This window comes from Delphinapterus leucas, chromosome 7, assembly GCF_059928025.1.
Source record: "Delphinapterus leucas isolate spDelLeu-1000000601 "Yukka" chromosome 7, BTC_Dleu_Yukka2, whole genome shotgun sequence".
Lineage (NCBI taxonomy): Eukaryota > Metazoa > Chordata > Mammalia > Artiodactyla > Monodontidae > Delphinapterus > Delphinapterus leucas.
In genome coordinates this window covers 47,968,783-47,993,287 of record NC_143135.1, presented here as the reverse complement: position 1 = coordinate 47,993,287, position 24,505 = coordinate 47,968,783, and the positions used below count along the sequence as shown (strand labels likewise).

At 38.0% G+C, this 24,505-nt stretch overlaps 4 protein-coding genes across 4 annotated transcripts in view; 3 read left to right on the top strand and 1 right to left on the bottom strand.

Moving 5' to 3' along the window:
* The window catches only part of OR10A4 (olfactory receptor family 10 subfamily A member 4), a 13,380-nt gene extending 5,745 nt beyond the window's left edge, over positions 1–7,635 (top strand). The window contains 1 exon segment of the mRNA XM_089915212.1: positions 3–7,635. Within this exon segment, the coding sequence (XP_089771338.1) occupies positions 3–374 (372 nt within the window). The 3' untranslated portion in view covers positions 375–7,635.
* On the bottom strand, positions 2,655–8,831 carry OR2D2 (olfactory receptor family 2 subfamily D member 2). Its single transcript, XM_089915863.1, is given in 3 exon segments — positions 2,655–3,460; positions 3,463–3,708; positions 8,768–8,831. Coding segments are annotated over 3 exon segments (1,008 nt in total). The 3' UTR covers positions 2,655–2,762.
* The window catches only part of ZNF215 (zinc finger protein 215), a 50,281-nt gene continuing 34,214 nt past the window's right edge, over positions 8,439–24,505 (top strand). Inside the window, exon 1 of the mRNA XM_089915216.1 lies at positions 8,439–8,522. The gene's annotated coding sequence lies outside the window, so the exon portion shown is untranslated. The remainder of the gene's footprint in view (positions 8,523–24,505) is intronic.
* On the top strand, positions 8,517–24,505 carry OR2D3 (olfactory receptor family 2 subfamily D member 3). Its single transcript, XM_089915214.1, is given in 2 exon segments — positions 8,517–19,376; positions 19,379–24,505. Coding segments are annotated over 2 exon segments (939 nt in total). The 5' UTR covers positions 8,517–18,859; the 3' UTR covers positions 19,801–24,505.

Genomic DNA, 24,505 nt, shown 5'->3' with positions numbered 1-24,505 from the left:
ATACCTCTCTGTTTGAACTGGAGGCTCTGACAGCCACTGTCCTATTCATCTTCTTCCCTTTCTTGTTGATCCTGGGGTCCTATGTCTGCATCCTCTCCACTATCTTCAGGATGCCCTCAGCCAAGGAGAAGTGCAAAGTCTTCTCCACCTGTTCCTCCCACTTCCTGGTTGTCTCCCTCTTCTACAGCACTGCCATCCTCACATACTTCAGACCCCAGTCCAGTACCTCTCCTGTGAGCAAGAAGCTGCTGTCACTGTCCTACAGGGTGGTGACTCCCATGTTGAACCCTATCATCTACAGCTTAAGAAATAGTGAAGTAAAGACTGCACTGAGGTGGGCCATCCACAGGACCTGGGACCCTCAGAAACTATGACTGACTTAGATGGAAACTGAGCGGGTAGAATGCAAGGACAAAGGAAAGAAAAGCACGTTCCTCAAATAAGTCTTTTGTCTCTACTCTTTCCAGTAGCCACAGTATACCCACTGGGATTTTGGACTTTCCACTGGGAATGAAAGAACATGAGTGATGAATGAACTTCAATAGGCCCAGTATTCTCTGGGACTGGGGTACCAATGTCTCTGAGGATGCTACTAGTTTACACAAATTAGCAGCCTATCGAAGGCTGACAGTTTCACTACAATTTGCCATTTTTTAATTTGTTTTAACTTTTCTTGAACTTCTTCATCCGTGTCATTTTATAATTTTCTGCTTTGCTTTCTTCTATATGTCCAAAAACTCTACTGGTAGCTCAAAGATCTTTTTGTTTATGAGATAAAGTAATGATAATAAATAGTAGTGTTTGTTTCATTCTTTCGCTCATCTTTTAAACAAATTTTTAGTTTAAACTCAAACTTTCAAATTTTCAAAAATTTCAAATTCAAAATTTCAACAAATTTTTATTCAGCGTTCAGCATGTGTCAGAGCTTATTTAGACCCTGAAGACACATGGGTGAATAAAACAGGCTAATTTCTTGCCTCATGAAATTTATATTCTAATGAGAAAAAGAAAATAAAAAGATACTTTAAATCCTCCACTGTCTTGTTAGGTACACATGTTTAGAGGGCTATCAATGGAGGACTTTTTCTGCTACCATAATTGGTCTGTGCCTCATCTGGAGAAAGACTACTTTGCATTGATGACTACCTCAATCTCAAATTATACACCTTGGATATGAGAGTTACTTGACAGAATGGGTGTAAAGGAATCCAAGTTAAGTATAAGTGGATAAATGATGGGAAACTGCTGTGAATAACCCAAAGATTACTTGTTTTCTAGATTTTTTGTGATTTTTATTGTGATTGGATGAAATCAACTGTCCTTTTTAAACTTACATGTCCCTCAACCAATTTAACAGCCCCTCTTTTGATTTTGTCAGGAAACATAGCCCGGTTCTGGATTCTTGGCAAAGAGCAGACTTGGGACACGGGCACCATAGCTTTGTGTAAAGTATTCATAAGAACTTATTGACAGTTAACAGCGTAAACTAGCATTTACTCCATAGACATGTCCTCTCCTCAAGCTCTACAAACGGCTCTCCCTCTGTGTGCCAGGGAGGTACCAGGACCAGTTCGATCTCCCACACAGGGTATCCTTCAGCTCTCGCATAGCAAGGGCTCCAGAAGGACAGCACATTCTGAAATCCCCATAGGAATTTGCAAATGAAAAGGCAGATCAGCGGTTCTATTTGCATGGTGGCAATCACACAACTAGGCAGATTGGCACTATTATAAAATGTTTAGCAAGCTTTTCTCTTTTACATTTATTTTACTTGACCTTGGTATAGTAGGCAGACTAACGGCCCCCCAAAGATGTCCACATCCTACTCCCCAGCACCTGTAAGTATTTTACCTTGCATGGTAAAAAGGACTTTGTAGATATGTTTAAATTAAGGCTCTTCAGATGGGGAGATTATCCTGGATTTTTTTTTTTAATACAGTAACAGGAAATTGGAAGGTAGGTAGAGAATGAGCTTGAAATATTTAAGCTCATGAGGCTTCCTCACCTCCATATACTTAAGTCCACAGCTCCTGTCTGCTGGTCTTTTATATACAGCTACCCTCTCCAAGTTCCAGTTGCCTCCTTTTGCTCCTTTAGGCCTAGGATTGGTAATAGCTTCTCACTCTTCCACCCCTTAGATGTCACTATTTCTTGTTGGTTTCCAAATCCCTGTGTTTACCATTATAAAGAGGTGCCCCAATGGATGCTCATGTCTCTAATAACAGTGTGAGAAGAAGGACAGCAGAGCTCATGTATTCTGCTTCATCATACCCATGCTCTTCATCCTCAACCTCAAACACACATGCAGTTGCATGTACACATACACATACATGTAACACCTAGCTCATAGTAAGTGACTAAGTACTGTTTGTCAATTTATTGGTTATTTGATGATGCAAAGAGATTCAGAAATACCAAAAGATAAAGGAGTTGGAGTAGGATCTTGAATAGATAGATAGTAGTATATAGTATTATTTTTAAAAGATAGATTTTACAGGTTCCCAGGTTTATAAAATGGGAGTGTTTCTCAAGGGATTTTTTTAAATCCCCTGGTACTAAAAGACTGACCAGAAGGAAGCAGACTCTTCTTCCTAATGCTCCATGAATTATTGTCCTTCTTCTTCTACAAAGGTAGTGCTGGATAAAGGATGGAGAGTGAGTCCATGGACAAGTCTCAAGGATAAGAACTGTACCATATTCCAGTCTTGCTGAGGGACCAACTCAGCGATTCTTACAAGTAGGCAGCCAGGAAGGTCTCACTGTCAGTGGAAAATTCCAAGTCTGCAAGGGAAATTCCTTGTGGCTACTTTTCACAGAGTTCCCTTCACATCCTTGTTCCTCAGGCTGTAGATGAGGGGATTAAGCATGGGGGTCTCCACTGCATAGAACACAGAAACCAGCTTTTCCTGTTCTTTGGAAGCCTTTGGTGCCATGTAGGTGACAATTGCTGATCCATAAAAAAAGATGGCCCCCATGAGGTGGGAGCCACAAGTAGAGAATGCCTTGAGCCTCCCCGCAGCTGACTTCATCCTGACCACAGTCACTATGATGTGGCCATAGGATACCAGAATTAGAGAAACAGGTGTGAGGAGAATCACAATCCCCATGAAGAAAATGGCTATCTCTGAAGTGCGGGTGTCTGTGGATGCCAGGATCAACAGTGCAGGGGCCTCACAAAAGAAATGAGCAATATTATTGCTGCCTCAGTAGGGTAGCCTTTGTGTGAAGGTGCTGTCCACCTCAGACAGCAGAATGCCACTGGTCCATGATCCTACAGCCAGCTGGACACACACCCTCCAAGTCATGATGCTGGGGTAATGCAAAGTGTTGCAGATAGCCACATACCGATCATAGGACATCACCGCCAAATGGGCACACTGTGTACACCCAAAAATGAGGAAGAGTAGAAGCTGAGCTGCACAACGTGTGAATGAAATCACTTTCTTACAGGATAGCAGGGCTCTAGGGCCTGAGGAATGATGTTGGCAGAGAAACAGAGGTCAGTCAGAGATAAATTGCAGAGAAAAAAATACATGGGTGTGTGAAGCTGGGAGTCAATCTGAACGAGGAACATGAGAAGTAAATTTCCAAGCACAGTGACCAGGTAGACACCCAGGAATAAGACGAAAAGCAGCTGCTGGGTGTGTTGGTCATCAGAGAGTCCCAGAAGGAGGAATTCTGTCCCCTGTGTCTGATTAGTTTGTCTCTCTTTTTCAGTATGAAGTCACTACACACTATATATAGCCTGTAAAATTATATAATTCAGAATTGGAGGGCTTAGGAATTGCCCGCAAACACTACCAACCATTTCAAGAATCCCCTTTACAAGGTTGTTAGACAATGATTGTGCTGTTTAGTTGGAATGTTTTCAATGTTGCAAAACAATACTTTATAAGATGGTATATTCATTTCTAGTGTCATCTGACAAGGATATAGTAGATCAAAAGACTCATCTTCTTTATTTGAATATCACACTTCTAGTAATACAACAATAGATTGAATTCACCTTTAAAGTTATGCAATTTAATTTCTCTTTATTATTGACAAAAACATTTGAGTCGTATTTTGTTCTTGCGACACCTCCCCCATCTCATGATGGTGTAGATTTTTCTTTTTTAGTCCTTTGGTTGTACAACTCTTCCTGTTGTCTCTTCCCTGAAAATAAAAAACCAAAAACCAGTCACTAAGATATAAGAAAAAGAGCCAAAGTACCTTGCTGAACTGATGGTTTTTCTTGGACAAAATAACCTATTTTGAAAGAGCTAGGAAACCAAGGGATAACTCTGGATGGTGTGCCATAATCTTTTTGACAATCCTGTCCCCAGCTTCAACTGGAGCTCCTGAATATAAATCTTAACCATCAGTGAAACAAAACTAAAGTTTCATTCTACAAAACTGTCTTTTGACGGTAAATTATCTCCACAAAAGAAAAGCTTTGACTTTATGTTCAGTAAAAAGTATACAACTTTAATATAACAGCACACCCTGTTGTCATGTTGATATTAGGACAGCACTAACCAAATTAAACTCCACCACTTAAGGTGATCACATGGCACTAAAACAACCATAAATTGAAACGAAATGCAAGTCCTTCAGCCAAGTTGCATAACTCAATAAGAAAGTGGGCATCTGCATAATACAATATCTGTTCATTTTCATTTCTATTTAATTATCATATAAATGAAAACACAAGTTTTGATGACTTATGAACCTCTGAGACTATATCTGCTGACATCATTTGAATGACAGTGGTATAAAGTTTAAGAGAGGTGATTATGATTTGAAGGCTTTAGTCTGTGATTTCAAATACAACACAAAGTGCCCTAAGGTGTCTCAGAGGATGGAAAGATAATAAAGTTGAAGGATCTTGAAGCTCCAGGGAATGCCCTGTTAACATGAGTCTCAGGACCTCACCTTTAAATGTTCCCTGGAAGGAAAATCCTCTGTTCAGAACTGGGACCTAAGAGAATTGGAGTTTGTACTTTGAATTAATTAGGGAAGAAAGGCTTGGGATGGAGTCGAACTCATAGAATGACTCTAGTGTAGACCTTGGGAGACACTGCTTAGAAGCCTATCCACAACTGGTGATGTCCTTTAGAGTAGATATGCAGGCTATAGAAATCACTCCATCTGGCACTTGATCCTCAGTTCCTTCACCAGTGACTCCTCAGCTTTATCTCTGCCCTCTGGTGAGAGTGAGAAAGTTTGTGATGGACCTCCATCTATAGGATTTTGCAACACTGATTGAGGGTTGAGAGGTGAGCATCGTGTTGGGAAAGATGAACTTTGTCATTCACGCTCTTGTCCATTAATTTTTTTCCTTTCTAGACTCCCAGAGACAATTCTATTTCCACTCTTCTCCTCCAGAATCCCAGCCCCCAAATCCTCTTCCAGACTTTCTCCTTCATTGATGAGGCTGTTTCCAGAGAGATCACGTTATTTTCCTCTTGCTATTGAAAAGCAGCTCTGCCTGATTCTCCCCTACCCTCTGCTGTCAGCTCTTTGGTCTTCACTGTTTTCCCCAGCTTGCATTTGTTCCACCATCTCCCCTTGAACAGGCAGAGAGCTGGAAGGATACTAGGAATCTTGCTTTGAGGAATGCCTTCAAGAGCTTCTTGCCTGTGAACATGCTTTGGGTCTAGGGGATGTGAAGGAACCCAGACTGTATGGTAAACTGTTCCAGGAATGCCGTCACTGCTGCCTCCAATCCCCTTGATGAGTTACAGCAGATGGAGAAGGGTGGGTCCAGCTACATTCAGTGCTGTCCTTCTAGTCCGGAGGAGGATACTAGCCTCCACTGCTAGTGCCATCACTTGTATACCCTGTTTTCCAATCTTCTTCCCATACAAGTCAGGCATGGTGGCTTCCCATATGACCCAGCCTTGTCAGTATCCAATTGGCTCAGTACCTCCTCTGTGACTCCTTTTGTTATGGTACAGATTTGGTGGCCATGAGAGTACATAAGAATATAAAATACTCATGTGAGCATATCCATGATGTGTAGATGTCTGCGTGTTTGTGTGAGATATTGCTTGTGAAGCTGATTGAGTAGGTATATGTAGCACTGTTGTATGTGTATGACAAGGAATAATTCCCATGTATGCACTTGTGTGCACGTGAGACAAAGTCATTAAGAGAAGATATCTGGAAAAGCCATACTGGTTACAATGTTATTAGGGCCTCAGAGGTATAAAAGTTTCATTGCCTGTACTTTTAGTTTGGGAAAACAGCCAAACTTATAGATCTCTTCCTGTAGTCCCTTCCTCCCGCTGCTTTTCTCCACATCTCTGGATTCCTGTTCTCTATGTTCAGCTTCCCCTCCCTGCTTGCTTCTAACTTTTGTTCCCATTCTTTTATTTTTCCTACCCATTTTTCTTCCTCACTTTCTCTCTGTATTAAAGAGAATTAATTAGTCAAGTTGACAAAGTTATATGAAAATTTAGAGTGTGAAAGAATAATTATCCCTGACCTTCCTTGGAATACAAATGATAATACAGTTCATCTTATTTGGCTCCTTTTTCACTCATGTATCTCCTTTCCTGCCTGGAGATTAAACCGCATTCTTCCCCAACCCACATATACACACACATGTGCATTAAATATACAAATCCTACCTTTGACAGATAGAGAGATAACCATTCTTTACCTATACTTTACAGTTCTACCTGGATTCTTAGTTGTTTTTTCTTGTTGTTGTTTTGTTTTTTTCTGCGGTACGCGGGCCTCTCACTGTTGTGACCTCTCCCGTTGTGGAGCACAGGCTCCGGATGCACAGGCTCAGCGGCTATGGCTCACGGGCCCAGCCGCTCCGTGGCATGTGGGATCTTCCCGGACCGGGGCACGAACCCGCGTCCCCTACATCGGCAGGCGGACTCTCAACCACTGTGCCACTAGGGAAGCCCTGGATTCTTAGTTTTATTGTGTGTTAAAAGTTTATCAATGTGATAAGGATGTTATTTAAAGGAATCACTGAGAGAGAGAGAGAGAGAGAGAGAGAGAGAGAGACATACACACACACACACACACACACACACACCCATACATGTTATTTTGTAACCCACTTTTTAAACTCAATTGTGTGTCAGACATCTTTCTGTGGAAAATATCGATCTACTTACCTTTTAATGGCTTATGGTTGTTGTAGCATCACCATCATAAGCATAGCAGGCATTTTTTTAATGTAGCTGCCAGACATTGAGCAAACTATTTTCCATTAAGTTCTTAATTAAATCTTTATATTTGTACAGTGAAGTTGTGACGTTATGTTCATTCTACATTAGGAAACTGTCACATACAAGCAAGAGCTAAATAAATTGTCCAAGGATACAGATCTAAGAAATGAGGGGAAAAGGATCCAACCCATGTCTGTGTGACTCAGTCATCTTCACTTTTACCTGTTTCTCTGTACTGTATAGATTATGTTAAGTAGGAAATCTAAAATTTATTTAACATATCACCTATTGTTAGACTTTTTGTCTGGAGACATTTCTATATGTGAATATCCTTTGAAACAAAAATTTTGCATATCTATAATGCTTTCCAAAATATAAAGTCCTAAAATTAGCGTTGTTCAGAAAAAAATAAAAAAAGCTTATTTTGGAATTTTGTAATATTTTCAGATTACCTTCCAGAGAGATTTTGTAAATATACATGCCTACATAGTTCATATCTGTTTGCCCCACTCTCCAATATAGAGTGGGTGGTTTCAATCTATTTTCACCTTTGCTAATCTTCTTATACAGGATTACATTCTGAGCTGGCTGTTGTTCAATGTCTGAAAGTGACTGTTCTATACTTTGTTTTATATTGGGGGTTTTTTTGTTTGTTTTTTAAGATTTTTTTTGATGTGGACCATTTTTAAAGTCTTATTGAATTTGTTACAATATTGCTTCTTTTTTTTTTTTTATGTTTTTGTATTTTGGCCACGAGGCATGTGGGATCTTAGCTCCCTGCCCAGGGATCGAACCCACAACCCCTGCGTGGGAAGGCGAAGTCTTAACCACTGGACCACCAGGGAAGTCTCTTGTTTTATATTTGCTCCTAGCAAGATGGCTAGTCCTATACTACTTACTTTATCAAGGCTAAAAGTAGAAGCAATAAAGTGACTTCAGTTTAAAGCATACTGTTGAGATTTTCCTACTTTTATATTTTTCCTACATTGTAAATTTATATATGGCCTTTTAAAGAACAACTTTAAAGCACTAAAACATTAGAAAAGAAGAAAAATAAGCCACCTATAATTCCATACCCAGAGTAAACCACTCTCAACATTTTGGACATTTTTTGTTCAGTCTTTTCTTTACATTTTGAATATATGTATTAGCATTGGTCCCTAAGGCACTAGCAAAACCACTTTTGGTAAGTACCAAAGGAAGATTATTGTCACTATTATTATTATTGATATTGATAACCATTATTTGTAGGGTACAGAAGAAATGGTGCTCAGATAACACCTAGGCAACAAGAGAAGGGAAAAAAGAAAATGACAGACTTTACTTTGAAGCTGACATTGCTGAGAACAGGTAAGTTATTCCCTGTAGAATTTCAGAAACAATTGTGGGAGAGGAAATTGTTCTTTGAATAACTGTAGGAACTATGGTGTACAGTACATCTCTAGGACCTACTCACCTTGCATAACTGAAACTTAGTATCATTTGACTAATACCTTCCCATTTCCTCCCTCCACGGCCCCTGGCAACTACCATACATACCACTCTTTGCTTCTATGAGTTTGACTATTTTAGATTCCTCATATAAGTGATATTACGTAGTATTTGTACTTCTGTGTCTGGCTTATTTAACTTAGCATAAGGTCTTCTAAGTTCATCCATGTTGTCACAAATAGCAGGATTTCCTTCTTTTTTAAGGGTAAATAATGTTCCATTGTATGTATATCCAACATTTTCTTTATCCATTTTGTATTGAAGTATAGTTGATTTACAATATTATATTAGTTTCAGGTGTACAACATAGTGATTCAATGTTTTTATAGATTATACTCCAATTAAATTTCTATCAAATGTTGGCTATATTCTCTGTGCTGTAAAATATATCCTTGTAGCTTATTTACTTCACGCAGAGTAGTTGGTTCCTCTTAATCTCCTACCTCTGTCTTGCCCCTCCCTCTTTCCCTCTCCCCTTCAGTAACCACTAGTTTGTTCTCTATATCTGTGAGTCTATTTCTGTTTTGTTATATTCATTTATTAGTTTTATTTCTTAGATTCCACATATAAGTGAAAACATACAGTATTTGTCTTTCTCTGTCTGACATTTCACTAAGCATAATAACTTCTAGGTCCATCCATGTTGTTGCAAATGGCAGAATTTTATTACTTTTTATGGCTGAGTAATATTCCTTTGTGTGTATGTACTACATCTTCTTTATCTATTCATCTGTTGATGGATACTTAGGTTGCTTCCATATACCATAAATAATCCTGCTATGAACATTTATCTTTTCAAATTAGTGTTTTCATTTTCTTCAGATATATACCCAGGAGTGGAATGGCTGGATCATAGGGTAGTTCTATTTTTAGTGTTTTGAGGAACCTCCATACTGTTTTCCATAGTGGCTGCACCAATTTACATTCCCACCAACAGTGTACACGTGTTCCCTTTTCTCCACATTGTTACCAACACTTGTTATCTTCTGGGTGTTTTTTTAATAATAGCCATCCTAACAGGGATGAGGTAATTACTGTGGTTTTGATTTACATTTCAGTCATGATTAGTGATGGTGAGCACTTATTCATGTACCTGTCGGACATTTGTATGTCTTCTTGGAGAAATTTCTATTCAGTTCCTTTCTCCATACTTTAATTGTGTTATTTGCTTTTTCGACATTGACTTGTATGAGTTCCTTATATATTTCAAATATTAACCTTTTTAAAAAATTTTATTAAAGTATAGTTGATTTACAGTGTTGTGTTAATTTCTTCTGTACAGCAAAGTGACTCTGTTATACATATATATAATTCTATTTTTCTTTTTTAGTAGGATCCAAGCTTTATCTTCAAGATACAGCATATATGTATATAAATATGTGGAAATGCAATGTAAGGACATGCAAAATGGCAGGGTATACCATTTACTTTAAATGGTACAGTACCATTTACAGTTTGTAAATACCATTTACATTTTGTAATTTTTCTTTATCTTTTTTTATATTTGAATGTTATTTTATTTTTTGATACAGTAGCTTCTTATTAGTTACCTATTTTATACATATTGGTGTATACATGTCAATCCCAATCTCCCAATTCATCCCACCACCACCCCCACCCCCTGCCACTTTCCCCCTGCCACTTGGTGTCCATATGTTTGTTCTCTACATCTGTGTCTCTATTTCTGCCTTGCAAACCAGTTCATCTGTACCATTTTTCTAGATTCCACATATATGCATTAATATACGATATTTGTTTTTCTCTTTCTGACTTACTTCACTCTGTATAACAGTCTCTAGGTCCATCCACATCTCTACAAATGACCCAATTTCATTCCTTTTTATGGCTGAGTAATATTCCATTGTATACATGTACCACAACTTCTTTATCCATTCGTCTGTTGATGGGCATTTAGGTTGCTTCCATGACATAGCTATTGTAAATAGTGCTGCAATGAACATTGGGGTGCATGTGTCTTTTTGAATTATGGTTTTCTCTGGTTATATGCCCAGTAGTGGGATTGCTAGGGCATATGGTGGTTCTATTTTTAGTTTTTTAAGGAATCTCCATACTGTTCTCCATAGTGGCTGTATCAATTTACTTTCCACCAACAGTGCAAGAGGGTTCCCTTTTCTCCACACCCTCTCCAGCATTTGTTGTTTGTAACTTTTCTGATGATGCCCATTTGGACTGGTGTGAGGTGATACCTCATTGTAGTTTTGATTTGCATTTCTCTAATAATTAGGGATGTTGAGCAGCTTTTCATGTGCTTCTTGGCCATCTGTATGTCTTCTTTGGAGAAATGTCTATTTAGGTCTTCTGCCCATTTTTGGATTCGGTTGTTTGTTTTTTTAATACTGAGCTGCATGAGCTGTTTATATATTTTGGAGATTAATCCTTTGTCAGTTGATTCGTTTCCAAATATTTTCTCCCATTCTGAAGGATGTTTTCTCATCTTGTTTATAGTTTCCTTTGCTATGCAAAAGCTTTTAAGTTTCATTAGGTCCCATTTGTTTCTTTTTCTTTTTCTTTCCATTACTCTAGGACATAATGATCTAGGACAAAAAAGATCTTGCTGTGATTTATGTCATAGAGTGTTCTTTCTATGTTCTCCTCTAAGAGTTTTATAGTGTCCAGTCTTACATTTAGGTCTTTAATCCATTTTGAGTTTGTTTTTCTGTGTGGTGTTAGGGAGTGTTCTAATTTCGTTCTTTTACATGTAGCTGTCCAGTTTTCGCAGCACCACTTATTGAAGAGACTGTCTTTTCTCCATTGTGTATCCTTGCCTCCTTTGTCATAGATTAGTTGACCATAGGTGCGTGGGTTTATCTCTGGACTTTCTATCCTATTCCATTGATCTATATTTCTGTTTTTGTGCCAGTACCATATTGTCTTGATTAATGTAGCTTTGTAGTATAGTCTGAAGTCAGGGAGTCTGATTCCTCCATCTACCTTTTTTTCCTTCAAAATTGCTGTGGCTATTCAGGGTCTTTTGTGTCTCCACACAAGTTTTAAGATTTTTTGTTCTACTTCTCTAAAAACTGCCATTGGTAATTTGATAGGAATTGCATTGAATCTGTAGATTGCTTTGTGTAGTATAATCATTTTCACAATATTGATTCTTCCAATCCAAGAACATGGTATATCTCTCCATCTGTTTGTGTCGTCTTTGATTTCTTTCATGAGTGTCTTATAGTTTTCTGAGTACAGGTCTTTTACCTGCTTAGGTAGGTTTATTCCTAGGTATTTTATTCTTTTTCTTGCAATGGTGAATGGGATTGTTTCTTTAATTTCTCTTTCTGATCTTTCGTTGTTGGTGTATAGGAATGCAAGAGATTTCTGTGATTAATTTTGTATCCTGCAGCTTTACTGAATTCATTGATTAGCTCTAGTAGTTTTCTGGTGGCATCTTTAGGATTCTCAATGTATAGTATCATGTCATGTGCAACCAATGACAGTTTTACATCTTCTTCTCCAACTTGTATTCCTTTTATTTCTTTTTCTTCTCTTGTTGCTGTGGCTAGGACTTGCAAAACTATGTTGAATAATAGTGGTGACAGTGGACATCCTTGTCTTCTTCCTGATCTTACAGGAAATGCTTTCTGTTTTTCACCATTGAAAATGATGTTTGCTGTGGGTTTGTCATATATGGCCTTTATTATGTCGAGGTAGGTTCCCTCTATGCCCACTTCCTGGAAAGTTTTTATCATGAATGGTGTTGAATTTGTCAAAAGCTTTTTCTGCATCTATTGAGATGATCATATGGTTTTTATTCTTCAATTTGTTAATATGGGGTATCACATTGATTGATTTGTGTATATTGAAGAATCCTTGCATCCCTGGAATAAATCTCACTTGATCATGGTGTATGATACTTTTAATGTGTTATTGGATTCTAGTATTTTGCTAGTATTTTGTTGAGGATTTTTGCATCTATATTCATCAGTGATATTGGTCTGTAATTTTCTTTTTCTGTAGTATATTTGTCTGGTTTTGGTATCAGGGTGATGGTGGCCTCAGAGAATGAGTTTGGGAGTGTTCCTTCCTCTGCAAGTTTTTGGAAGAGTTTGAGAAGGATTGGCGTTAGCTGTTCTCTAAATGTTTGACAGAATTCAGCTATGAATCCATCTGGTTTTGGACTATTGTTTGTTGTGAGATTTTTAATCATAGTTTCAATCTCAGTGCTTGTGATTGTTCTGTTCATACTTTCTGTTTCTTCCTGGTTCAGTCTTTGAATGTTATATCTTTCTAAGAATTTGTCCATTTCTTCCAGGTTGTCCATTTTATTGGCACAGGGTTGCTTGTGATAGTCTTTTATGATGCTTTGTATTTCTGTGGTATCTGTTGTAACTTCTCCTTTTTCATTTCTAATTTTATTGATTTGAGTCCTCTCACTCTTTTTCTTGATGAGTCTGGCTAAAGGTTTATCAATTTTGTTTATCTTCTCAAAGAACCAGCTTTTGGTTTTACTGATCTTTGCTATTGTTTTCTTTGTTTCTATTTCATTTATTTCTGCTCTGATCTTTATGATTTCTTTCCTTCTGCTAACTTTGGGTTTTGTTTGTTCTTTTTTCTCTACTTCCTTTAGGTGTAAGGTTAGATTGTTTATTTGAGATTTTTCTTGTTTCTTGAGGTAGGATTTTATTCCTATAAAATTCCCTCTTAGAACTGCTTTTGCTGCATCCCATAGGTTTTGGATCGTCTTGTTTTCATTGTCATTTGTCTGTAGGTATTTATTGATTTCCTCTTTGATTCCTTCAGTGATCTCTCAGTTATTTAGTAACGTATTGTTTAGCCTCCATGTGTTTTGTGTTTTTTACGTTTTTTCCCCCTGTAATTGATTTCTAATCTCATAGTGTTGTGGTCAGAAAAGATGCTTGATATGATTTCAATTTTCTTAAATTTACCAAGGCTTGATTTGTGACTCAAGATGTGACCTATCTTGGAGAATGTTCCATGTACACTTGAGAAGAAAGTGTAATCTGATGTTTTTGGATGGAATGTCCTATGAATATCAGTTAAATCTATCTGGTCTATTGTGTCATTTAAACTTGTGTTTCCTTAGTAATTTTCTGTCTGGATGATCTGTCCATTGGTGTAAGTGAGGTGTTAAAGTCCCCGACTATTATTGTGTTACTGTCGATTTCCTCTTTTATAGCTGTCAACATTTGCCTTATGTATTGAGGTGCTCCTATGTTGGGTGCATATATATTTATAATTGTTACATCTTCTTGGATTGATCCCTTGATCATTATGTAGTTTCCTTCCTTGTCTCTTGTAACGTTCTTTATTTTAAAGTCATTTTATCTGATATGAGTATTGCTACTCCAGCTTTCTTTTGATTTCCATTTGCATGGAATATATTTTTCCATCCCCTCACTTTCAGTCTGTATGTGTCTTAGGTCTGAAGTGGGTCTCTTGTAGACAGCATATATACGGGTCTTGTTTTTGTATCCATTCAGTGAGCCTGTGTCTTTTGGTTGGAGCATTTAATCCACTCACATTTAAGGTAATTTTCCATATGTATGTTCCTATTACCATTTTCTTAATTGTTTTGGGGCTTTTTTGTAGCTCCTTTTCTTCTCTTGTATCTCCCACTTAGACAAGTTCCTTTAACATTTTTTGTAGGGCTGGTTTGGTGGTGCTGAATTCTCTTAGCTTTTGTTTGTCTGTAAAGCTTTTGATTTCTCTGTCGAATCTGAATGAGATCCTTGCTGGCTAGAGTAATCTTGGTTGTAGGTTCTTCCCTTTCATCACTTTAAATATATCATGCCACTCCCTTCTGGCTTGTAGAGTTTCTGCTGAGAAATTGGCTGTTAACCCTATGGGAATTCCCTTGTATGTTATTTTTCATTTTTCCTTTGCGTTTACTAATTTTTCTTTGTCTTTAATTTTTGTCAGTTTGATTACTATGTGTCTCGATGTGTTTCTCCTTGGGTTTGTCCTGCCTGGGACTCTCTGCTCTTCCTGGACTTGGGTGGCTATTTTATTTCCCATGTTAGGGAAGTTTTCGACTATAATCTCTTCAAATATTTTCTTGAGTCCTTTCTCTCTCTCTCCTCCTTCTGGGACCCCTATAATGCGAACGTTGTTGTGTTAAATGTTGTCCCAGAGGTCTCTTAGGCTGTCTTCATTTCTTTTCATTCTTTTTTCTTTATTCTGTTCTGCGGCAGTGAATTCCATCATTCTGTCTTTCAGGTCACTTATCCGTTCTTCTGCTTCAGTTATTCTGTTATTGATTCCTTCTAGTGTATTTTTCATTTCAGTTATTGTATTGTTCATTTCTGTTTGTTTGTTCTTTAATTCTTCTAGGTCTTTGTTAAACATTTCTTGCATCTTCTCGATCTTTGCCTCCATTCTTTTTCCAAGGTCCTGGATCATCCTCACTATCATTATTCTGAATTCTTTTTCTGGAAGGTTCCCTATCTCCACTTCATTTAATTGTTTTTCTGGGGTTTTATCTTGTTCCTTCATCTGGCACATAGTCCTCTGCCTTTTCTTTCTGTCTATCTTTCTGTGAATGTGGTTTTCGTTCCATAGCCTGTGGGATGGTAGTTCTTCCTGCTTCTGCTGTCTTCCTTCTGCTGGATGAGGCTATCTAAGAGGCCTGTGCAAGCTTCCTGATGGGAGGGACTGGTGGTGGGTAGAGCTGGGTGTTGCTCTGGTGGGCAGAGCTCAGTAAAACTTTAATCCACTTGTCTGCTGATGGGTGGGGCTGAGTTCCCTCCCTGTTGGTTGTTTGGCCTGAGGCAACCCAGCACTGGAGGCTACAGGCTCTTTGGTGGGGCTAATGGCAGACTCCAGGAGGGCTCATGCCAAGGAGCACTTCCCAGAACTTCCGCTGCCACTGTCCTCATCCCCACAGTGAGAAACAACCACCCCCTGCATCTGCAGGAGACCCTCCAACACCAGCAGGCAGGTCTGGCTCAGTCTCCTATGGGGTAACTGCTCCTTCTCCCTGGGTCTTGATGCACACACTACTTTGTGTGTGCCCTCCAAGAGTGGAGTCTCTGTTTCCCCCAGTCCTGTGGAAGTCCTGCAATCAAATCCCACAAGCCTTCAAAGTCTGATTCTCTGGAAATTCCTCCTCCCATTGCCAGACCCCCAGGTTGGGAAGCCTGGTGTGGGGCTCAGAACCCTCACTCCAGTGGGTGGACTTCTGTGGTACAGTTTTTCTCCAGTTTGTGAGTCACCCACCCAGCAGTTATAGGACTTGATCTTGTGATTACACCCCTCCTACCATCTCATTGCAGCTTCTCCTTTGTCTTTGGATGTGGGGTATCTTACTTGGTGAGTTCCAGTATCTTCCTGTCAGTGGTTGCCCAGCTGTTAGTTGTGATTCCGGTGCTCTTGCAAGAGGGAGTGACTCAAATATTAACCTTTTATCTGATATATGGTTTGCAAATATTTTCTCCCATTCCACAGGTTACCTTTTCATTTTGTTAATTGTTTCCTTTGGAATGCAGAGACTTTTTAGTTTGATGTAGTTTCACTTGTCTATTTTTGCTTACGTTGCTTGTGCTTTCACTGTCATATCCAAAGAATCATTACCAAGACTAATGTCCAGAAGCTTTTTCCCTATATTTTCTTCTAGGAGTTGTTTTAATTTATTTTGAGTTAATTTTTGTATATGGTGTGAGATAAGGGTCCAATTTCATTCTTTTGTATGTGGATATCCAGTTTTCCTGACACCATTTATTGAAGAAACTATCCTTTCCCCATAATGTATTCTTGGCACCTTGTTGACCATATATGTGTGGGTTTATTTCTGGGCTCTCTATTATGTTTCATTGGTCTGAATGTCTGTTTTTAACCATTATTTCATGACTATGATGTGATAAACGTATTTTCTTCAATTTAGAGTATTTATTTAGAATGGGCTCCTAGAATTGGATTTAGAAATTGGGATAATGTTTGCGAGTAGTAGATGATATTAGGCCTCGGGGATTCAGGAACTCCTAATACTACTCTATTCTTAGTCATTCCTCTCCTTAGAATTATACAAAAGAAATGTGAAGTAATGAAAAATAAGACACTACTTTTTATTAACCAAGCTAGTCCCTAATGTCACTGAAGTTCAGAGCTCTGATAAGCACGGATTGGGCTATGTGGTCTAGTCTACAGTCATTTAAGGCTCCCTTATGGCTTAAATCCATATTGTATCATCATATTACCTTCTGGCTGGCAACATGATACACAAGAACAAAGTGATGTTGAGTACTCCTAGGAACTATTCAAAAACGAGAGGACAGAGCAAGTAAAGTTCTTAAGGGGGACCTTGTTCAGTTTAACAGTCCAGTCCCAGGAAGAAGAGAAGTAGAAATGTGCATGACCTTTTAAAGCACAGTAATCCTACCCAGTGGTAATCACGGACCAATCAACATCCTCAAATGTTATAAATCATATTTTTACTCCTCATGGGGAGAAAGGACTAGTAAAAAAAAAAAAGGAATTTCTCCCTTACCCATACTATTGAGAACTGGGTCAAAGCATATGAATATTTGAGTCATTTAATATATTTGACAAAATTGTTTCTCAGAAATGTTGTACTAACTTTCCTACTCACTTGCATTGTACAAAAATGTCTTTTTCTCTGCACCTTCATTATACATTATACAGCTAATTAATTCTGCCATTTATTAATTGCGTGATTTAACCTCTCTTTGCCTCATTTTTCTTATCTGCAAAATAAGATAAATAGTGTCTACCTCATAATGTTATCAGGACAATATAATAATATAAAACCCTTATAGTAATGCCTGACATGTATTAAATGCTCAATAAAATACTAGTTATTATTTTTTGTTGTGATGTTGCTATTAAAATCTTAGCTAAGGTAAGACAGGAATAAAGACGCAGACCTACTGGAGAACGGACTTGAGGATATGGGGAGGGGGAAGGGTGAGCTTTGACAGGGCGAGAGAGAGTCATGGACATATACACACTAACAAACGTAGTAAGGTAGATAGCTAGTGGGAAGCAGCCGCATGGCACAGGGATATTAGCTCGGTGCTTTGTGACAGCCTGGAGGGGTGGGATAGGGAGAGTGGGAGGGAGGGAGACGCAAGAGGGAAGACATATGGGAACATATGTATATGTATAACTGATTCACTTTGTTATAAAGCAGAAACTAACACACCATTGTAAAGCAATTATACCCCAATAAAGATGTTAAAAAAAAAATCTTAGCTAATTTCCCGGGTAAAAACTGTATCTCTCATTGTTGTAATTGTATTTAGTCATAATAATATTGAATATTTTTCTTATATTTAGTAGCTATTTGCATTTCTTCTTTGTAAATAGTCTTTTCATGTCCTTGGCCCATTATTTCTTGGACTCAACAATTTTCATAGTGTTTTATATGGAATCATAATCTAATAAAGTATTTTAACTTTTATCTGATGTCTCCCTAAAATATTTTCCTCAGTTTGTAGTTTATCTTTTAATTTTGTTCATGATATTATTATCTCACAGAAATCTTTCAGTTTATGTTGTAAACTCTACACATGTTTTCCTTCATGGTTTCTTAGAAGGCTTTTGTGATTTTCAAGTCTGATCCTATCCATATATCACAACAACTTTAACCTATTTTTCCTTTTTTGTATTGTTTTACTTTTAATATTTTATTCTTTAATCCAAACAGAATGGTCCTTAGTGTTGATATGCCAAAGCTTTGTTTTTAAACCCAAGAAAATTTTGTTGTTTTTTAAGAGGTCAAATTAAATTGATGCCCAGAAACTGTTTCATGTTTTTCAAGCATATGTTATAATTAAATATGTGGCATTTTGAACAATTAGTGGTGGAGTTTTATGCAAGGTGGTAGTCCTAACAGTATACATGGTCATTTCCTAATAATATGTGTATAGCAATTTAGTAAAATCCACAGGAACTCTAATATCCTCATATCAGAAGTAGCCAAGAAGGCTTTAACAACATCATGTTCTATCTATAAATAAGAGGCACTGGGGAGAGGAGATTTGGGGAAAATGAGGTGGATTTAAATTACAATCAACTAATAAGAATAAAAATATTCTACTTAGTATCAATTAGAACAAGCTGGATAGCAAAAAGCTAGAAATATCTAATTGGGTTTTTAAATTGAGCTTTAAATGCGCCTCTTCTACAGGACTTGATGTCATAAACCCTAAGTCTGTTCTATTTGTTTGTGCCAAACAGGTAAACAAGCATAAATCTCAATGGGAGAAGAAAACCACACTTTTGTGGCTGAGTTTATCTTCCTTGGCCTTTCACAGGACTTGCAGACCCAGATCCTGCTGTTTATTCTTTTTCTTATCATTTATCTGTTGACTGTGCTTGGAAACCTGCTCATCACTCTTCTCATCTTCATGGATTCTCGACTTCACACCCCCATGTACTTTTTTCTTAGAAATCTCTCTTTCACAGATCTCTGTTTCTCTACTAGTATTGTCCTTCAAGTGTTGGTCCACTTCCTGGTAAAGAGGAAAACTATTTCTTTTTTTGGGTGTATGACACAGATCATTGTTTACCTTCTGGTTGGGGGCACAGAATGCGCACTGCTGGCAGTGATGTCCTATGACTGGCATGTGGCTCTCTGCAAGCCCCTGCACTACTCCACGATCATGACCCCACAAGTGTGTCTCCAGTTGACCATAGGGTCCTGGGCCAGTGGTGCACTGGTGTCTCTGGTAGATACCACCTTTACTTTTCAACTTCCCTATCAAGGACAGAACATTATCACTACTTTTGTGAACCCCCTGCCCTCCTGAAGCTGGCTTCAGCAGAGACTTACAGCACAGAAATGGCCATCTTTGCAATGGGTGTGGTCATCCTCTTAGCTCCTGTCTCCCTGATCCTTGTCTCCTACTGGAATATCATCTCCACTGTGATCCAGATGCAGTCTGGGGAGGGGAGGCTCAAGGCTTTCTCTGCCTGTGGCTCCCATCTCATTGTTGTTGTCCTCTTTTATGGATCAGGAATATTTACCTACATGTGGCCAAATTCCAAGACCACAGAAGAATGGGATAAAATGATATCTGTGTTCTATACAGTGGTGACTCCAATGTTGAACCCCATAATTTATAGCCTGAGAAACAAGGATGTCAAAGGAACTCTCAGGAAACTGGCTGGAAGAAAGTCCTTTTCTCAGAGACGGTGACCTCTAGGTCTGACTTTTTGAGCTATAGTAACATCCTTAAAAGAGGAGCAGGATTTCAGTCGACAGTTACAAGTTAGGTCATTTCAGGAAGAGGCATAAAAGTAAGGAACATGTTCCAGAAACTGTGAATACACCACCCTAAACATACGGAATAAATAAAAGGATGAAAAGTTAGGTTATTTCTTGATTATGAAAAGCACTACATGCTATTTTGAAGGAGTTTTTGGTTAATTCAGCTAACATGGACATGTTTTAAGCTTGATCACCCTTGAATTTAAGAGATTTAAACTGGATTATCCAGAGATAATGTCTAATATGAATTAAATACATGATTCTAACATTAAAGACTTTTCAAGTTTGGATGTCCCAGTTGTACAAAACCAGGAATCGTCTAATCAAAACCATCAGTGTATTTAATACTGGTCTCATTCACTGCCCAAAGCATTTCAGCTTGTAGAAAGGTGCCAGAGGCCACACTACTTCCTAGTTCATGACGTTCTCTCCTGAAAGCTCCAGACGATGAGTTTTTATATCATCACCCCAACGTCCATATAAACACAGACGATCAGAGTAAAAAGTGAATTCAACAGTCATCTAATCCAGACATATGCCTGAGGATTCAACCACTCCATGATAGTGCCATTGAGTAATTGTCCAGCATTCGCATAAACAAGAACGGTGTAGCTAGCGCTCTACGTTCTAGGATCATTCCCTTTCATATAGGTAGATAGTTTTCTTACTGTTAGAAAGATCTTCCTTATGGTAAGTCAAAATCAATTTTCCTATAACTTCAACCCACTTTCCCTAGTTTTACTCCTAGAATAATTTTCATTATCCTTTTATACCACAACTCACTGAAGTCAGTTTCTGTATTTGCCCAAATTCAATTTTCACAGCCAACCACCCACTTGTTCCTTTAAAATTCCTTTATCTAACATGCTTTGGTATCCAATATTCATTCAGGTCATCTTCCTCTGTATGAACCCAGTTAACCCAATGAATATCTCTTCTGAAAGCAAAATGAATTAGAATTTTAGAAATTGGAGTTTACCATCCCTAGACTGACCCCTTAAGCTTAGATGCCTCTAACCACATTTCACTGTGGCTCAACTTGTCTAGAATGGTCAATTCTAGAGTCCACTTTAGGTTCTCATAAACTCTTAGTCCAAATAAACAGACTGACAGCTGCTTCACTCTTTTTTTTTTTTACTCTTTATAATATAATATTTATTCACTTAAAAATACAGTAGATACAAAAAATAAAATGAGGGGGGTGGAGGGAATGGATTGGGAGTTTGGAAGTAGCAGATGAAAACTATTATATATAGAATGGATAAACAAGGTCCCACTATATAGCACAGGGAACTATATTCAATATCTTGTGATAAAACATAATGGAAAAGAATATGAAAAAGAATATATGTATATAAATAACTGAATCACTTTGCTATACAGCAGAAATCAACACAACATTCTATATCAACCATACTTCAGTAAAATAAGTTTTAAAAGATTGAAATTGAAGGGGCTTCCCTGGTGGCACAGTGGTTGAGAGTCCACCTGCCGATGCAGGGGACGCGGGTTTGTGTCCCGGTCTGGGAGGGTCCCACATGCCGCGGAGCGGCTGGGCCTGTGAGCCATGGCCGCTGAGCCTGCGCTCCGCAATGGGAGAGGCCACAACAGTGAGAGGCCCGCGTACCGCAAAAAAAAAAAAAAAATTGAAATGGAAAACAAAAGTTTCCCATCAGATAACCCTTGTTGTTATTTAAAAAGCTACAAAAGTATAGAAGTAGAAATTTTGAATAGTACAGAAAGATATAAAACAAAACATGATAGCCACTCCCTTCTTCCCATGTCTTTCTCCCCATAGATAAATACTATTCTGGGAAAGATAATTTTCTTGCTCATTCTGTCTCTCCCTTTCAATTTTAATTGGAAAATAGAGCACATAGCTTATAAAATGGGGATATGCCCCTCTATTTTTGTCATAGTTTTTATATGACTTTTAGATAATTTTAGAAAGTCCTTTTTTGTTTGTTTTTTTACTTTTATTTTTTAATTTTTTAAAAACATCTTTATTGGAATATAATTGCTTTACAGTGTTGTGCTGGTTTCTGCTGTATAACAAAGTGAATAAGCTACATGTATACATGTATCCCCATATCCCCTCCCTCTTGCGTCTCCCTCCCACCCTCCCTATCCCACCCCTCTAGGTGGTCACAAAGCACCGAACTGTTCTCCCTGTGCTATGCAGCTGCTTCCCACTAGATATCTATTTTACATTTGGTAGTGTATATATGTCACTGCTACTCTCTTCCTTCGTCCCAGCTTACCCTTCCCCCTCCCTGTATCCTCAAGTCCATTCTCTACATCTGCGTCTTTATTCCTGTCCTGCCCCAAGGTGCATCAGTACCATTTTTTTTTTTTTTAGGTTCCATATATGTGTTAGCATATGGTATTTGTTTTTCTCTTTCTGACTTACTTCACTCTGTATGAGAGACTCCAGGTCCATCCACCTCACTACAAATAACTCAATTTTGTTTCTTTTTATGGTTGAGTAATATTCCATTGTATACATGTGCTACATCTTCTTTATCCATTCATCTGTTGATGGGCAATTAGGTTGCTTGGCTATTGTAAATACTACTGCAATGAACATTGTGGTACATGTCTCTTTTTGAATTATGGTTTTCTCAGGGTATATGCCCAGTAGTGGGATTGCTGGGTCATATGGTAGTTCTATTTTTAGTTTTTTAAGGAATCTCCATACTGTTCTCCAAGGTGGCTGTATCAATTTACATTCCCACCAACAGTGCAAGAGGGTTCCCTTTTCTCCACACCCTCTCCAGCATTTATTGTTTGTAAATTTTTTGATGATGGCCATTTTGACTGGTGTGAGGTGATACCTCATTGTAGTTTTGATTTGTGTTTCTCTAATGATTAGTGATGTTGAGCATCCTTTCATGTGTTTGTTGGCCATCTGTATATCTTCTTTGGAGAAATGTCTATTTAGTTCTTCCACCCATTTTTGGATTGGGTTGTTTGTTTTTTTGATATTGAGCTGCATGAGCTGCTTGTATATTTTGGAGATTAATCCTTTGTCAGTTGCTTCGTTTGCAAATATTATCTCACATTCTGAGGGTTGTCTTTTCATCTTGTTTATGGTTTCCTTTGCTGTGCAAAACTTTGAAGTTTCATTAGGTTCCATTTGTTTATTTTTGTTCTTATTTCCATTTCTCTAGGAGGTAGGTCAAAAAGGATCTTGCTGTGATTTACATCATAGTGTGTTCTGCCTGTATTTTCCTCTAAGAGTTCTATAGTGATTGGCCTTACATTTAGGTCTTTAATCCATTTTGAGTTTATTTTTGTGTATGGTATTAGGAAGTTTTCTAATTTCATTCTTATGAAACTAGAACACTCCCTAACCACTTATTGAAGAGGCTGTATGTACTCCATTGTATATTCTTGCCTCCTTTGTCAAAGATAAGGTGACCATATGTGCCTGGGTTTATCTCTGGGCTTTCTATCCTGTTCCATTGATCTGTATTGCTGTTTTTGTGCCAGTACCATACTGTCTTGATTACTGTAGCCTTGTAGTATAGTCTGAAGTCCGGGAGCCTGATTCCTCCAGCTCCGTTTTTCTTTCTTAAGATTGCTTTGGCTATTCGGGGTCTTTTGTGTTTCCATACAAACTGAATTTTTTTGCTCTAGTTCTGTGAAAAATGCCAGTGGTAGTTTGATAGGGATTGCATTGAATCTGTAGATTGCTTTGGGTAGTAGAGTCGTTTTCACAATGTTGATTCTTCCAATCCAAGAACATGGTATATCTCTCCATCTGTTTATATCATCTTTAATTTCTTTCATCAGTGTCTTATAGTTTTCTGCATACAGGTCTTTTATCTCCTTAGGTAGGTTTATTCCTAGATATTTTATTCTTTTTGTTGCCATGGTAAATGGGAGTGTTTTCTTAATTTCACTTTCAGATTTTTCATCATTATTGTATAGGAATGCAAAAGATTTCTGTGCATTAATTTTGTACCCTGCTACTTTACCAAATTCATTGATTAGCTCTAGTAGTTTTCTGGTAGCATCTTTAGGATTCTCTATGTATAGTATCATGCCATCTGCAAACAGTGACAGTTTTAATTCTTTTTTTCTGATTTGGATTCCTTTTGTTTCTTTTTATTCTCTGATTGCCGTGGCTAAAACTTCCAAAACTATATTGAATAATAGTGGTGAGAGTGGACAACCTTGTCTTGTTCCTGATCTTAGAGGAAATGGTTTCAGTTTTTCACCATTGAGAACAATGTTGGCTGTGGGTTTGTCATATATGGCCTTTATTATGTTGAGGTAGGTTACCTCTATGCCTACTTTCTGGAGAGTTTTTATCATAAATGGTGTTGAATTTGTCAAAAGCTTTTTCTGCATCTATTGAGATTATCATATGGTATTTATCCTTCAATTTGTTAATATGGTGCATCACATTGATTAGCGTATATTGAAGAATCCTTGTATTCCTGGGATAAACTCCACTTGATCTTGATGTATGATCCTTTCAATGTGCTGTTGGATTCTGTTTGCTAGTATTTTGTTGAGGATTTTCTCATCTATGATTATCAGTGGTAATGATTATCAGGCCAGTGTGACGTTGCAACAGACTGAGGCGCGCCGTGCGTTCTCCCGGGGAAGTTGTCCCTGGATCCCG